The sequence below is a fragment of the Dromaius novaehollandiae genome, chromosome 3, assembly GCF_036370855.1.
Source record: "Dromaius novaehollandiae isolate bDroNov1 chromosome 3, bDroNov1.hap1, whole genome shotgun sequence".
NCBI lineage: Eukaryota > Metazoa > Chordata > Aves > Casuariiformes > Dromaiidae > Dromaius > Dromaius novaehollandiae.
The window spans coordinates 91,460,554-91,477,623 of record NC_088100.1 but is presented as its reverse complement, the minus strand read 5'-3'; the positions used below and the strand labels follow the sequence as shown (position 1 = coordinate 91,477,623).

The window sequence follows — 17,070 nt, the reverse complement described above, 5'->3', positions numbered from 1 at the left end:
TTGTGCAAAATCTAGATGATTTAAAATGCAAACGCATCGCATATCTGCTTGGACACTAAAGTTTGGAAATATCTCTGTTTCTTTGTCTCTCTCTTTCTCTGCCTCCCATGTTCTTTATAGCTTTGGCAGAATCTTTGACAGTGTGCTCATCATGTTTTTTTAATAAACTAGTTTTATATCTGGTTTATTTATATAATTAAAGAATAAAATGAGTGGGTGCTGTCGTGTGGTTTAATAAAATTCAGATAACAAAATATTATCTGTAGAATTGTGTTCTTTCAAGGACCCTAAAGCTATAAGATTAGTTAAAATATCCACCTTGGTAAAAGCACAGTTCAGTAAAGAATGATATTTGACAAGTCACGTGGACTAGCTTTTGCATCTGTTTTTTTCATCTTTGGGTAGCACTCCCTGTTTCAATTTGTTATCTAACAACTTTTAGTGGTGAATGCGGTCAGATATTCTGAGGAATGCCAACAGATTGCTCAGATATACAGATGTTTAAAACTGATTTTATATGCTATATGTATACTATGTATACTGCATTTTTGAAGCTTAGCTTTATCTTGGTTATTTTTACATTTAAAAGAGTTCAATAAAATAAAACTCAACTTACAGTTGAAAGATTCAGAATTTTAACTTACAGATCTTTAGAACAAAGCATTGATTTGTTCAGTCCTGTAAGTTACTGACTGTCAATATTTACTTGTTTTCTTGCCAAAATTTGGGGAAACAGGATACAGAAGAGGAACGGAATACAGTCCTAGTATTTCTAATACACGGAAACTCTCTTTTCCTTTAAAGGAAAACAGAATTGGGAAATACGTACATCTTTCTGAAGATATTAAGAACCTTCTATATTTAAAGAAAAATAAAAAGAAAACTTTATTTTTTAAATATGAACATTTTTAGGTATTCTTCTTTTCAGGTGTCAGTATACAGTTTCTCTGTTCCCCACGACCTGAAGAGCCTGTTGAGCATGTTACATCTTGTTTACAAGCACTTCATACTTTATTGGATTCACCTTGTGCCAGGATCCATATTGCAGAGGATCAGGTACTGTATTCAGTTCTTTCTCTCAGTGTGCTGCAACAATTAGCTTTCATAGGTCTTGATCTTTCATCTATGATGATTACAAAACCTGTAATTATTTTTATGTGAGAAAAGTATTTGCTTATAAGCAAGCAACATTAGGAATTGTTAAGTCCTAATTCATTTTTTTAATATGTTTTTTGTTTTACTGTAGCTCCTTGGTGTTGAACTCTTGAGTGTGCTTCACCGACTCCTCCTGACGTGGGATCCTCCTTCAGTCCAGCTACTAGTTACAGGAGTTGTCCAGCAGATAGTAAGAGCAGCTCAAGATTATTTACAGGAAAAAAGGAACACCCTAAGTAAGACTTTGAAAACACAGCTTGTTTTGCAGAGTAAATAAGCAACTGGTTTTCATATTGGGAAAGGTGTTAAAATGCGTTGGAGTACACTGAGGAAAAAATTGCTGTGTATTCCACAGATTCTTTTGATATGTTCATAATCTCACCTGCTGATTTCTTAACTCTTTTAAGATGCAGTTTTTCTTCTTCTGTTCATCCTAACAGTCATTCTCTTCATGTCATGGTTTTAATTTTTTTTTCAACATGGGTGACCAAAACTATACCCAGCAAACCAATAAGGTCTTACCAGTACCTTGCTTAGTTTCATTAATATTTCTCTATTGACAGTATCCTAGCATTCCATTTGCGCTTTTTTTTTCTTCCTTTCCTGAAGTTTAGTGGTTCAACACCACATACAGGGTCCTATAGTGTGTCGTTCGTGGAACTGGCAATCATGAGGTGAGTGAACTGCTAGTGGAACCAAAAGACAGTGTGAAAAGTTGCCTGCCAACCAGAAGATCTTGCAGGGAAGTGGAGAAGGCTTGCATCTGGCCTCTTACTTAACTGACCTTTAGGGAGTGTCAGCAACCAGGAGTTCTGGGAACAGGGTGTGCAAACAGGAACAAGGCAGTTGACTTGGAAAGGAGTGCTCATGGGGCCCAGAGGTGCTGCTCAAGACTGTACAAGACTGCTAGAGTCAGCACAGTGATGTCAGTGACATACGGTAAGACACAGTCCCCTGTCTGAGCAGGAGCAGTCACCTCTAGCACATCAGAGGTCTAATGAATCAGAGACCTGGCTTGAGATTCAGGTGAAACTCCTGATGTGACTGTCCTCCAGTTGCTTGTCCTTGCAACCAGGGCTGGGTGTGACAGTGGTCTCACCTGTGGGATGTGAAGGTAATGCACACGTAGGTGAGCAGACTGTGTAATGTCAAGGAAGGCAAATGGCAGAATGACACATTCTTCATAGGGATCCTGCAGGGGCAGCAACCCAAATTCTACGTGTCACAGGAGGAGGGACAGCCAGAGGCTATGCTGGAATAGGGGGAGCATGAGACTCCTGCAGTGGTGGAGTTTGCAAGCTTATGAATTCCAGAAAGAAAAGGCTTTTTCCATCTCCAGATGTTTGGCTGGAGTCATAGGGCCCTGGCAAGAGGAGAGAAGGGACAAGTTGTCAAGGGAGGAATTTAGACCGGCCATGCCTCTTTGACAGGTCAGAACTGGTACCACTAAGAGGAAGTAGAGAATGATAGTGGTTAGGAACTCTCTTCTGGTTTGCTGCAGATCGCCTAATCAAAAAGAGGAGGTGCATGAAGCCGTCTTAAAACTACTGGAAGAAGCCTTCCAGTTGCAAGGCCTGGGAAACTTATGAGAGACTTTAACCAGCCCACCATCTGGTAGAAGGGTAATGCTACAGGATGCCAGCAATTTGAAGATATCGGGAGTGAGCGTAGGAACCACAGTTTTTTGGTACAAGTATTGGACAGTGAGCAAGGAGGTGCTCACTGGATCTCCTGCTTACCAGTATAGAAGAAATGGTTGGGGATGTGAAGGTTAATGGCAGCCTTCACTGGAGCAACCATGAGATGATGGAGCTCAAGATCCTGAGGGAAGTGAGGAAGGCAAGTAGCAGATTGAAAGCCCTGGGCTCAGCAGACTTGGGCTTGTTCAGGGACATTGCAGATGATCCTATGGTAAGCTGCTTGGAAGAGCAAAGAGAAAGAGATTGTTCATCTTCAAGAACAGGGGGAAAAAAAAAAACTGCTCATGTGAAAAGGAAGTGTATAGAAGGAGGAAGTGTGGAGAAGCTGCCCAAGTATGGAGGGGTGGAATTTGGAAAACCACAGTTTGGCTGGAGTTGAGACTGACAATGGATGTGAAAGGTAGCAATAAGGACTTCTATAGGTATGTTAGCAGTAAAAGTAAGACCAAGGAAAATGTGGGCCTGCCATGAAATGTGATGAATGATGTAGCTCATGGGAAAAACTGAGGCAGTCAATACCTACTTTGCCTCAGTCTTCACTGCTAAGGCCTGTTCTTAGCCCTCCCATTTCTCTCTGTCTAGTGTCAGAGTTTGGTGGAGAGAATTACTCCTTACAGTAGACAAGCATTGAGTTTGGGGCTACTTAGGTAAAAGGTAGACATACCCTGGGACCAGATGGGATACCTCTGAGGGAGCTGGCTGATGACATGCTGAGGCCACTGTCAGTCTTTGAAAGGCTGTGGTGCTCAGGAAAGGTTCCCAATGAATGGCAAAAGACAGATTTATGTCTAACTTGAATGTAAAAAAAAAAAAAAAAAAAAGGAGGGAGGGCAGAAAAAGGGGGAGTACCCAGAGAGATTGTGGTATCTGCATCCTTGGAGATATTCAAAATTTGACCAAACAAGGCCCTTAGCAACCTGGTGTAGCTTTCAAGTTGTCCCTGCTTTGAGTAGAAGATTGGATTCAGGTGGCTTATGGAGGTTCCTCTCAACTTTAATTTTTTTCTGAGATTCTCTGATCAGCAGGTATACTTAAATCCTGTTCCTCTGCCTTTGTTTGTATTGAGCACTACTACAGTTCATTCCCATTTCATTTATCCCTTCTTCTTCTGGTGTGACACTTCAGCTTCTGATGTTTTGCTTAAACTTTTCATTGGCAAATTTCATTAGCTTGTTTCTACTTTATTTAAGAAGATCCTTGATCAGGGTATTGACATCAGTCCAAATGCTGCTCTGAGGTATGTTTAGTAAACTTTTCCTTTTAACAGAGCATCTTTTTGTTTAATCTTTCCTTTACCATTTCTTTAACAGTCTCATGTGGGATGTACCCATCTTCTCTGGGTAAATTACTTTCAACTGGCAACCTGGCAAACAGTTTATTGATGTCTGGTTAGGTTAGGTCTGCCATGTTTATTTTACCTGAAAGAAATAAAACAAACCCCAAAGAATATTTGTCTTGTTAAGGCAAACCACTTTCTTGGACTGGTGCAATATACTGTTAGAAAAAGATTATTAGCTTGTATCCATTTTCCATGTAAAAGTAGGGAGAGGATTTTCCTGGAACTCGGAGTCAATGTAGCTAAAAATGTGATCTCTGTTCCTTTTTGTGAATTAATGGCATTGTTTACCATAAGCCCAGTAAGTTGCATTTTTCAAGTGAGTTAATGTGATAACACTAGAGCAATCATTTGAATTCATAGCGGCTCCATAGGGCTAATGCAGGCCAGCTTTGACTTCTGAATTTCTGTTGCTGTGTAATGATAATGTTTAGTGGGAGAAGGAAAGACTGCAGCTGGCTGAGCTGCCATTCAAAAGAGAGACTTTTTGAACTGAACCCACTGAAATCATGAGGCCAGACACAAAATCCTACAGTGCTTTTCTGTTCTCTGATGACATAATCAACTTAGGCTGAAATAAGATTTTGGCAGGGTGAAACATTAGTTTATAGCCATTAAATTAAGAAATATTGCCATGACTGTTTATTTGGCAATCATTGCTATTACTTCTGCCATTAGTTTTAAAAGAAGAAAGTAAAATAATTGCTGCGTTTTTATTTTGTATGTTACTTTTTTCTAGTTCTAGCTGGATTTTAAAAATGTACTGTTGCAATCACAATACTTCTAAAGCATTTTAAACACCTTTAGGTCATTCTAACTGGAGCATTTACTTTAACATGAGCCATGTTTGTCCTATCTAACGGTGAAGCAGCTTCTTTTTCATGACTCCATCTTTTTGCAGAATGTTTCATGTAGTCTTTTTTGTTTCTTTTTGAACTGTCTGCTCAGGCATTTCTTTCCTTTTTTCAGATGAAGATGACATTGAGGATAAAGAAAATTGCCTCCCTTTAGGAGAGGGAGGTGAAAGTGGTGGTCTTGTGCCTGGAAAATCTCTAGTCTTTGCAGCCATGGAACTGCTCATGTTTATCCTAGTACGGCACATGCCACATCTAAGTTCAAAAGTGTCAGATTCTCCAAGCCACGTCTCTGCCAAATCTCATCTCTCTGAGGAAAGTGCTCGTCTTGTGGCTGCCACTGTTACCATACTGTCTGATCTGCCTTCTCTATGTTCTCCAGCAGGTAAAATATTGTAACAAAGTACATATGAAGGGTATTCTAAGGGAAGTGTAGTGAACATATAATGCTAACTGGCTATAAGTATATTTTACAGACTACTTCAAAGGTCACCTGTTCAAAGTGATGTTTAGGTTTAACTAAGAACTCAAACTTTTCTAGTGAGCCACCATAAAATTATGTGGTTTTAAGTTTGCATAGGTGCTCTGCTTTTATTCAAGTTTGCTGAAGAAATGAAGCATATGCCATTGTGGTTTTTTTTCCTCCATTTTTACCTCTCATGATTTTTGAAACCTTTTGGTCAATTGTAATCATATTGTAAAAGAAGATATACATGTCAAAGATAATTAAATTATTGAGAAGTTCATGAAAAGCAGCAGGTGGATGAAAAGAATCCTGTTGAGGAAAAATTAGCACAGTTCAGCTGTGGTATGGCTGTCACTCATCCCAAATGTAGCTCTAAACTAAATAGAACTTGCTTCTGCCCAGGGAGGCTGTCACAGAGGATGTGTGTAAACTAGGGTAATTGCACTGAGTGGAGTTCAGGAGTAAAGGACACAAAAGCACGGGAAGCTGTTTTGCTTTTCAGGGAACAAATTGTTTGCATCTTGTGCATCTCTGGGAAGTTTCACTCAGTGATGTACATAAAACATTCTGGAGGTTGGTCCCTTAGTGAGATGCATGGTAAATAACATATTTAGACAAAGTCATGCTTAGAAAGCCGTGTAGACTCTTTAAACAAGCGATTGATGCCCTACAGTTCTTGTTAAAACAGCAAATTTTGAGCTGGTCTAGAGTCCTGTTCTGCTTTATATTTGATTCCTGGTTCCTTTTTCTTTCTCCTTTTTGAGCAAGAAGAGTAACCACACTACTGTGTTGAATGGGATGAAGATGTGACTGCCAGAACATGGGAATGACCAGTGAAAGTAGCTAAGTCTAAAGAGACTGTTACAGTTGTGTACTTTCTCATCCAGAAGATGTAGCCAGCTGGTTGCTGTAGGGATGGGGGATAGTATATGCACAAATGTTTGTGTTATTTGGGTCTTTGGATGTAAGGGGAACAGTGAACAAGGAGAGTGAATCACTTCCTGAGACTGAGTGGTTTCTTTGTTTCTTCTTCTTACTTTTATATGTGAGCATCTTTTGATCTCACCTGGACAAAGTCCTGAGCAATCTGATCTAGAGGAAGTGTTTTGACCAGGGGGTTGGACTACATCTCCAGCTGTCCCTTCCAACTGTAATGATTCTCCAATTCTTTTGAGTGTGTTTATCCTCAAAGCATTCCCAGAAGTAGGAAAACAGTGGGGTTTGAGTTAGCACAGATGTGGAAAATGAGGCATGGAGAAGATTGAGTTAGACACACAAAGCGACCTGACTGTCTGAAATGAGCTGTAGATTGGTAATAAGCACGTAAACCTAACAGCACCCTGCTTTCAGTCCTACAGGTGCTAAAAGTCTGTATGCATTATTGAAGCTCATTCTAATAAAGTTCCCACATGTCTAAAGTCAGGTTACATTTACTTGACCAGTACTCCTTGAGATGCCTGATCTGTGCCTAACTTGCACCTGCAGGACTGGCTGCACAAAACATACAGATAGCTGTTGATTTCTTCAGGAAATAAAAAGGCTGTAGGAGGAGGATTCTTTTGTTAACTCCCATACAGAGTAGCCACAGGGTTACACCTTTTCCGTAGGATGAGAGACCCAGATTAACTTCCCTGCTTTGCTTCAGGGGCTTGAAACACACATCTGCTTTGTAAGATGGTGCTCTAACTTGGTTTGCGTACCTGTTTCTAGAGCTGTTTCTGTATTGTTTTAGTTTATAAGACTCTATCTGTATGCAGATCCTGTTTTAAGGTATTTAACACTCTGGATGTGTTCAATAGGGAGAGCCTTATTCTCACTGCAGAGCATTACGGCTTTCATTTCTCAATGCTGTAGGAACTTCTCAGAACTGTTTGTGGCTTAGTCACAGACTAGGGAACAGGGCTTGATTCTGTTGTCTTGCAGTTTCTCTAAAGTGCTGAACCAATCTCTCTTTGATAAAATCATACCATGTTTCATGTGCCACGTAGGGCAAAACTTTAATTGCTGAATATCATTCCTGAATTGATAGCAAGATTTTAAGTGTTGGCTTGTTGGCTTGTATGACTGATTATGATATACTTCACTAGTACTGGTAAATGAATTAGTTGATAAAATATTGAACTGCATATATCACTTTTTAGCTGAATTACAGTTGATCTCAGTGTGTCCTTTGTTAGCCATAGATATCCCTTTGGGGCTATATATAACCTAGAGATGTTATCCACCATGCTCGTGGGAATTAACTTCAGAAAATGTACTTTGTCTTGTTCTAGGATGTATGACGATCCTACCCACTATCCTGTTTTTGATTACAAGAGTACTGAAAGAAACAGCAGTAAAATCAGCAGATAATCAGGTCCCACCTCCAGTCAGTGCAGCCCTTCAAGGGATAAAAACTATCGTTACTCTTCCAACAGTCAAGACTGATGAAACTCAAAAGCAATGGACAGGTCTTATCCGCAGCACTCTGGCATCTATCTTGGAATACTCTCAACCTGGTAAGCAGTTTTCCAGTGTGGGAAAGTTAAAATTAGAGAGAGCTGGGTTTTGCTTTAGAGAAAAGGAAAGCGTTGTCTCTGTAATTTAATAGGCTGCATGTCTAAAGGTCAGAGATTAAGAGCAGAGATGAATTGCTTGTAAAACTGAAGTGGGAGGAAGACTTGAGCGTACACAGCTCCTTGCACTTAATAGGCCGTGTTGAGGACAAGCACAACATTGAATTTGAGGAAAATACGGTTTTATCTCAGGAATTAACATTCCAGATTTATGCCTCTTTGTCTGTATTCTTTAACAGTATTGATCATAACCTCCTGTTTGAAAGTTTGCCTTTTGCAACTCATCATTCAGCCTTTCTTGCTAAGGTCACTGTCTCAAGGTATTCTTCTGTACTAGTTCAGGCCTTCCTCTCATTTTGAATCCTGTTAACACATAATTGTTCTTCCTTCTCTAAATTTTCCTTAGATAGACCTTATTAATCTTCATAGTTGCAGCTAGTGACTTGTTTCTGGAACTTGGGAATCTATTCTCTGATATTGATCAGTCTTTCTGACATCTGCTGAATATCTCAATAAAATCTGTATGAGTTCCAAGCTGAAATCATTTCACTTCCTAGACCATGCCCCAATTTCTGTGGCTACTGGAAACTGTAGACCTCTTGGCAAGGCCAGAACAAACTATCAGTTCTACTCCTTCTTTCCTCTTTCCACGTGATACCTGCTAGCTTAGAGGGAAGGAGATTTTAGTTGCCAGAACAGTGTTTGTAGAGGAACTGATCTCTTAACCGAAGCTGTAATTGTTCGGTATGGTACATCAGTTCAATACATTGAATTAAACCTAAAGAAAAATGGCAATCAGTGTATCTTTAAGTGTTTGCTGACAGGTTTCATATAGTCTTTGTGACCATGAGTATTAAAGTGAATGAGTGTGAAAACAGGAAGGGATAATTGTGCCAAGGCTCATATTGGAGTAGGATATTCACAATACTGTTACAAGGTTTCAATGGTGGAAAAAAAAAATTCTACCCCTGCCAAAAATCTCTTACCCACCAGCAGGATGTCTACTGCGTCTCTTCGGAGAACTACAGGCTGCTTCTTTTGGTTCATGTTTGTACTTTGCCTTGTACTAGAAAAGCAAAAAAGCTGTACAGTCCCAGCTGTATAGTTAACAAAAGAGAGACAGAAAGGCTTGTCATTTGCATAATAGTAGTTCAGCCAAAAACTTCCCGTTACATCCCCCAGTAGCCATTTATACAGATTGAAGAGAGGTTTGAATGGAGTTACTCATGTGAGATATAGGGAGCGAGTAGGTAATTGCAGACAATCCTGAAAATGTGTGAAGGGGAAGGATCACTGGATTTGTGTTATCCAAGTCAAAACTCTAATTCTATCTGTCACATCAGCTCTTGTTTTTCAACCTTCCGTTATCATAAAGGTCTCCCAGCCTCTTTCCAGAAACATTGCTGCCTTTATTTAGGCATTTTGCAGGCTTCAGAAATCTTTTTCGTTACCTTGCAAGATCCATGTATCTGCCTTTTCCTGTTGAATCTTCTGTAGAGTGGGACATATCACATAGACAAGAATCTAAGCAAGATGTACTGTGTGTGCTTTGTCACCTAAAATGCTTGGAGTGAAACGAGGTTTCACATCACGGCTAAGCCCATCTAAGGACTAGCTGACACCTATAAAGAGAAGTCATGCTGTTTTTCCTGCTGCTGGCTCTATATTTCTGCTGTTTCTTTGCTTTGACTTGCAAGGGAGAGCAGAATCAATCTGGGCAACAAAACCAGCAGAAAACTACTTAATTTGTTTTTTGTGTTGGTGTAGCTTCATGAAGGAGATCCAGGAAGACAGCTGGCGCAAGGCAAAAAAAGGATGGCACAGGCAAATACAGATCAATTTGAAAAGAAGGGATGGTTAAAGCAGGACTGCGCTTTTTTGTGGTGGTTAGCTGTTATGTGAAACCTCATCCTAAGTGAAAACTGTTGCCATGTTATATATCAATCTCTTATTCTGCTGTATAAACTGAAGAGATTAAAAAAAACCCCACAATGAATACTTTTAATGGGGAAAAGATTTTAAAAAATATGCCTTTTTTTCCTATTGTTTACACACTGAAAACAAAAGTATGACTTGGTCAGAGAATGTGTTGATGATGTTTTGGGTTGGTAAAATATAAGTTTCAGAAAGTTTGACTCACTTTGTTAAAACAAATAAATAACTATTGGAATAAAATTACTCAACCTTAAATTGTCAGTCACAGTTATTAAGTGACTCGGTGATGAGTATATGCATATTTGTATGCAGCCGCAAGTCATTTCAAGTAAATTTATTTCCTGTTTGTGAATTTCTCTGTTCACTGGGGTTTACTAAATAAATTCAAACCTTTTTCAGAGTAAGCTAACAGCTTGTTTTTGTTTTTCAGAAGCCTCTAAACCAATTCTTGATGAAGTAAGCATACTTACTGCTATTGCTCTCTTTCTCTGGTCAGCAAGCAGTGAAATAATTGGAGTACAGTCTTTACAAAATGGATGTATGAACAGATTTAAGAACGCATTAAATTCCTGTGATCCTTGGGTAAGCTGATGATAAAGGAGTGTGAATGATACATGTCTGAGAAAAAGTAATTGTGATATATTTAATGTGTTCCCTGAATTTTTTGTTATTTCTTTACTTCAGAGTAGTCAGCTACTGCTTGTCAAAATAACTAGGATTTTCAACAGTACGTTACAGAAATGTTTAATGAACAGGTAAAACAACCGAAGTAGGTGCTTCTGTGTAATGTCTGTTCATGGCCTTGTGCCAGATTCTTGACTCAGTCTTTTTAAAAGAAAAACTGTATCTTTGTTAATGTGTGAAATTTGGTTACCAAAGAATGGTGACATTTCTACATTAATTATGACTTTTTATAGTGTAGACTAAACTTCTTTTTCTGCAGATAAAGTTACAGCCCAAATTCTTGATGAACTTTGTTTGTTTGTGTAAAACCTATACTTGTTTTTTGTGTTCGTACAAAATCCTGTTCGAAACCAATGCAAAAATTAAATTTTGTTGTCTCCATCAGAACCTTTACAGATTATGAATCATCTGTCTTCTGATTTCACATCTGTCCTTTGGTTTGTCTTTATGAATTTTCTTCTGAGTTAATTCCTCACTAAAGAGAGAAACTAAAAAGTTGTAGCCTGACTTTGCTCGAGCAGGCTAGTGTACTGTATAGTTACACTTAACTGTTCTAGCCATGTATAAATCCGTTTGTTGGAACGGATATACAAATCTGCAGGTGGGAGCTAAAAAATCTAGTGTTTCCACAAGCAGACGCTGCAGAGATTCCTCAGAAGAAATATGTGCAGAAAATGCTGACGTATTTAGGATCACATTGTGGCATTTGCAGTCCTGTTTAGACTGAGAATTCTTCTCTGCAGCAGGTTGACTTTCTCCAGCATGGACATAAAGCTCAGTTCTTTGCTGAAGCCTAATTTATGGTGGAAAGCTGCTTTTAAGATTTTAGTGCATGTATGGAAGTGTCAATTGTATCAAACAGAAGCTTTTATATCTTATTCTCTCTCGGCTCTGTATAAGCACACAAACAGCTCTTATAATCTTACAGTAGAAGTACACAGAAGTACTACTTTGTAACTTTGTCCACTCTGCTGGAAAGCTGTCAGTGAGCGGGAGCTTGGCAGTATTTTTGTAATTCACAGAGAGTGCTTTGATAGCAGCCAGACTGTCCACTCTTCTTTGCTCCCTGATGTGCAGAACATACAGTCTGTGATACTTGTTTGTTTTATCTTATTTTTTAAAAATATATAACATATGTATTGGGGCCAGTAGCTAGATACCTGTTTGTAATAAAAACAGTGCATATTGAACTGATATGGAAAAAGAATCCTAAAGAAATATTACTGCTTCATAAGAGGTAACAGGAGTATGTTTGAAACTGTGATGATCTGCAACAAAAGCCTGAAAGGTTAAACATGTTACACAGTGTATCCTGAAGGCTGGTTAACATGCATTCATTTTGCCCCTACAACAGAAGTGATTTCTAGAGCCATAGGCTCTCAGTTGAGACACCCTTGTCTCTAAATTTTTAATGGATAAATTTTACAGGAGAGTGTGCCTTATAGACTTTAAAGAAACCCTGGTTTTATCTCTCAGGAGTTTTTTTTGTAGACTTCTGTGAATGTGGACTAGTCAAAATATTAGCATGCATAAAATGAATTAAAACCTCTGCATGCATTTAAGAAAACAGATTTTACTTTTTATTTCCAAGACTATTGTACACTTTCATAGCTAATGAGAAGGGAAAGAAAGGGAAGAGAATGATTTGGGGAAGTGTGGAGAGGTATAGAAATAATTTATTGAAACAGATCAAAGGTGATGCTAAGACACTAGGAGAAAAAGTTCTGCCATGGAGCTCTGTTAGAAAGTACAGAAAAAGTATTGGAAGTGTTATCACTTCAGGCCTTAAACACTGAACTGTACAGAACACTTGCAGTCTTATAATAGGGAATTAAGAGCAAACTGAACTGCATAGCTTGTAATACCTTATTACTAGTTTTATTCTTTAATTTATTTTTATATTTGTTTTTAGTCATCTTCAGATCTCCTCACAGATTGTTGTGTTCAATAGTACTTCTTCTAATATGCTGGTGTTCAGAACATGCTCGATAACTCAGCCTGTTTTGATTGGAGTGCAGTCTATAAACGTGCAACATTTTGTCCTGGTATTTGTTGGGGCTGTACGTTTTCAAATGTTCTGGGTTATTTGTGGGGTATTTTGGAGAAAGATTTTTTTTTTTTTTTTTAACTCCAAATCAAATCCATTCATAAGTTCTTCTACACAAGATTATCAGTGAGTCATTTTCACAAGTATTAACTTAATTCCCTGATTGCAGTGAAAAGGGAGAGGAAAAAAAAAGAAGGAAAGGAGGGGGCTCTGATCCAAATCACTGTATGAATGTGCATATACTCCTATATGACTACCAGCACAAGATGGAGAATTAGACAGGCCTGCTGCTTTTGGCAGCAGTTTTGACCAGTGTTTGAGCAACAAGGTCACTTAAATCTGATCCAGGTTCTTTTTATGGATCGCTTCACCCTTCTGGTTGGAATAGCATTTCATGATTTTGCAGATACTTCCAGTATTGATGCTGGTAGTTCTGAGACTTAAAGATGTAGTTCTCTGTGGAGCTGTGTGACTGAGTTGTGTGTCATTAACTTCCTTTCCTCCAAGTTTATATAGCTCCTAGCCTCTTTTACCTGCATGTTCTTTCTAACTGGCCTCCCTTTCTTGTATTGAAAACTGAGCTAACATTATTTTAGCAGATAAACTGTCTTGCATTGCTGCTTTCTTCTTACTTAGTTTGTTTTCTTCCCCTTTAGTCTGTTTTTGTGTGACCTGTATCAATTGCATACATAGATAGTGGATTTGATTAGAGTTCCCTCAGTTAACAAATAGCTTTCAGGACAATGTATCTATCTTGATTTGATTAGGTTCAAGCCAAGTGTTATCAGCTTCTGCTTTCTGTATTCCAACATACCAATCGTGCCCTGTCAACTCCATACATCCATTCACTGGCTCCTATAATGGTTGAGAAGTTGAAAGCTGTGGAAAGGAACCGTCCAAACAACAACACGGAGCTGTTAGCAGTGCAGGAAGGAATTAAAGTTCTTGAAACACTGGTTGCCCTTGGTGAGGAGCAGAATAGTAAGTATTTAGTTTCTTTAAAGCACCTGTAATTCTGAAATAAAACATTGAATGCTAGAGATACTGCAGTTAGGAACTTGATGGCATGTTCACATGTCTTTGCAACATTCTTTTGCATTTGCATTACTAGAACTTTTGTATGCGTAGACTAGTAAAGCATATATGGTATGATGTGCTGTCACATTCAAATTTCTTGCAAAGAAAAACTTATAAACATGAACTGCAGTAGTGATGTTTTCTTGTGCTTGGATGAGTTGTTCCTAGCTGTTAAGTTTACTTTTTTCCATTACTAACTTCTGTTCATTTTAGCAGACTCATCACTATTTTATTGGGTTGTCTCTACCATCTCTGTCAGCAAAGTATATCTAAAAAGCCCAAGAAATTGAGTTTTACTGGTTGGAGTATCTAGATCCTAGATGGAGGCTTCTATTTGCAGCAGAATAGAACACAGTTTAGTTACAGAATAACTGAAAGGATGCATCATGTAAGGACTGATTCTGCAGACACTTTGGTTCACATGTTGATTAAGTTAAATGTAAAAATAATGCTTTTTTTTTTTACTTTCCCCCAATGTATTTCTCTGCATTGATGATAAAACACTAAATTTATGTTTTCTTAATTGCTATTCTTTTTGGCATAGTTGTTTCAAACGCATATAGAATGAAGGACTAACTGAAATGTATGAGGAGACAAAACATCTGATTTGTTAGTATTGGCTGGAATCAGTCACCCTATTACATGAGTATATAAATTGGGTCAAAACCTTTAGGGGAAAAGTGTTAATATTCTGATAACCAACAAGATTTTAAATAAATGAGTTGCCATAAATGTTAAATCTCTTTGAGCTTAAAATATACTGATTAACATGTTACGTGTTTCGAAGACAGTCCTTGCTAGATCCAAAAATTAGAACTGTTGCTTAAGGTTAGTGGGTTTTTTTATTCTAAACATACTCTCTTTATACCTGTACCATTTTGGGCTCTGACCTCATTAGGTGTTGCTAGCTCAAGTGTAGTTGTGCCATCAGTTTTTAGATGGGAAACTTCCAAGATGGAGTGATATAGCAGATAACTGTCCCTGGATTTTTAGTAAACCGTTGCATAGTAATAGAGATTCTGTTATGCTCATTGGGAGAATTGCTTTTCAGATTCAGCTGAATAATTTTTCTGTCTGAGAAGGGTTTTAAAAGCCTTTAGTGTGCTAGGCAGTCTACATTTTGAGATCTGTTAGCAAGGATAAGTAATTGGTTTGTGCAAGGGCATCTCTGAAGAAGTGTCAGGAACAAAATAACTGTGATAAACAATAGGAAAAAGTCTGAAACACTGTCCTCATTGAGTGACCGAAGGAAAAGAAACCATCTTCATTTTAGATGTTTTTGATTTGATCATTTGTAATTACAGTGTGTGTTTGTCAGTCCTGAAAATAAAACTACCCTTATCAAACTACTAACTGATACAATTCATTTTACTTTGTTTCCTCTTCTAATATGGTGGTTATGTTGTGTTTTCCTTTCACTTTTAGGAGTCCAGTTGCTTGCCCTTCTGGTTCCCACTCTGATCTCCTATTTACTGAATGAAAATGCCTTTGCTTCTGCATCTACAGCATCTAAAGATCTTCATGAGTTTGCACTTCAGAATCTAATGCACATTGGTCCACTTTACCCACATGCTTTCAAGACAGTAATGGGAGCTGCTCCTGAATTAAAAACACGTCTAGAAACTGCAGTCCGAGCAAGTCAGGCCAGCAAAGCAAAAGCAGCTGCTAGGCAACCACCACCCACAGTACATTCCACCCCAACAATTAAACTTAAAACTAGCTTTTTTTGAATTACTTTTATTATTTTTGGACCATTAAATAGTCAGAAGCATTACATTATTCCTGATGTGTTACTGCATATGTCTGTAATTTTGTGTAATTTGTATGTGAAAGGCTGTCTAATGGAGCTTGTGTAATTATTTGAAATCTGTGCATTACAAGGGAAGTGGTGTTGCTAGCATTTGTATAGATTTTGAAGAAATTGATTGTGATCATATTTATGAATTTGTGTTACAAATATCCACAAAAAAAGTATTCTCTATCTTACTAAATTGTTTTATTTATTTTTAAAAGCTACCCTGAACCTTTTTGAGTGGTTTTTGAATTCTAGCAAATGTTATCCTACCATTGTGCCAACACGCTAACACAGCAGGGGGTGGAGGGAGGTAAACCTGTTATGCAGTACTTACCATATATCACAGGGAATTTCAATGCACTTTTTCCTTTTAAAAACAAACAAAGGTAAGGGCTTGTCATACCTTGTAGATCATTTCAGCATGCATGAAAAAAAAAAAGAATTGAAAGTTTTCAGTCTTTTTCAAGCATGCTGTTATAGTGAGATGTCCTTATTTATGTGGTGTATCTCTTTCTTTCAGGTCCATTTCCATGCTTAAGAATTAATAAAGGGTTCAAAGAATCTTACTCCCTATCTCGTCTAAGATAAATTAAAAAAACCCACACATTGGAAATTGAGTTTGCAAAGGGGACTACCTGCTACCTGCATTTTAGTAGCCATGGTTGTCATGGGTTAGCAGTCTTCCTATTCTGCCAGACACTAGTTAAATATGGTGGTTCTGTACTCTGCTCTTTGCCTAGATTCCTAGATATTTGCTTCTTCTAGGAATTTTTAGTCTCACTGACTGTATCTAATCTCCAGTCCTTGATAAAGTTTGCAGAGCCAAATGACTTGACTCCTTTGCATCCGTACTGAAAGTAGGGGAGCAGAACACAAGTTTGAGCTAGGCAGCTCCAATTTTTCCTTCCATTGCCAGGATTTTCTTTCTTGAAAAGCACTTGACTCCCTTCACATGTGAGTGAGTTTGGTTGATTTGGGGATTTTGGGGCTTAAGTGAGAGCTCAAGTGCTGTGTTAACCTTATAACACAGAGGCAGTGGCTCCCATTTGATCATGCCTTTCTTCTGCCAGGCCTCACCCTTACTGTTGGCAGAAGTATAGCTCTATGTATTCTCTTCTGTATATAAGACAACATACAGAGGTTTTTTAAGACACTGTTGTCAAATTTCTAGACTGCCAGAAATCTTTCTATGCATCTTTGTTTTATAGTGACAGGCCACATAACTAGAAGCCTAGGATAGGACTGTATGGTACAGTTAGGTTTCATGTGTGATGTTTTTCTGGATATGTGTATAACGGTAAAAGCTATGTAATTTCAGAAGTTTCTACTTCAACCCAAATACAACAAAGGGATAGTAATTAGAACTGAACACGATTTTAAATCATATTGGTTGAAATATTTGTAGATCATTTTTGCGTAGTGACACCTCTAAGTCTCGTTTCCCCTAAGAGCTTTGTATCGCCCTT

At 38.2% G+C, this 17,070-nt stretch overlaps 1 protein-coding gene across 3 annotated transcripts in view; it reads left to right on the top strand.

The window, feature by feature from the left end:
- Positions 1 to 16,170, top strand: part of HEATR5B (HEAT repeat containing 5B) — a 62,021-nt gene extending 45,851 nt beyond the window's left edge. For 2 of the 3 annotated variants that reach the window (XM_064509443.1, XM_064509444.1), the window contains 7 exons: positions 929 to 1,056; positions 1,247 to 1,391; positions 5,161 to 5,430; positions 7,785 to 8,009; positions 10,432 to 10,583; positions 13,500 to 13,713; positions 15,235 to 16,170. In XM_064509443.1, coding sequence (XP_064365513.1) covers positions 929 to 1,056; positions 1,247 to 1,391; positions 5,161 to 5,430; positions 7,785 to 8,009; positions 10,432 to 10,583; positions 13,500 to 13,713; positions 15,235 to 15,539 — 1,439 coding nt within the window. In that variant the 3' untranslated portion in view covers positions 15,540 to 16,170. The remainder of the gene's footprint in view (positions 1 to 928; positions 1,057 to 1,246; positions 1,392 to 5,160; positions 5,431 to 7,784; positions 8,010 to 10,431; positions 10,584 to 13,499; positions 13,714 to 15,234) is intronic. The other variant, XM_064509445.1, reaches the window with a different exon arrangement.
- The last annotated feature ends 900 nt before the right edge of the window (positions 16,171 to 17,070 follow it).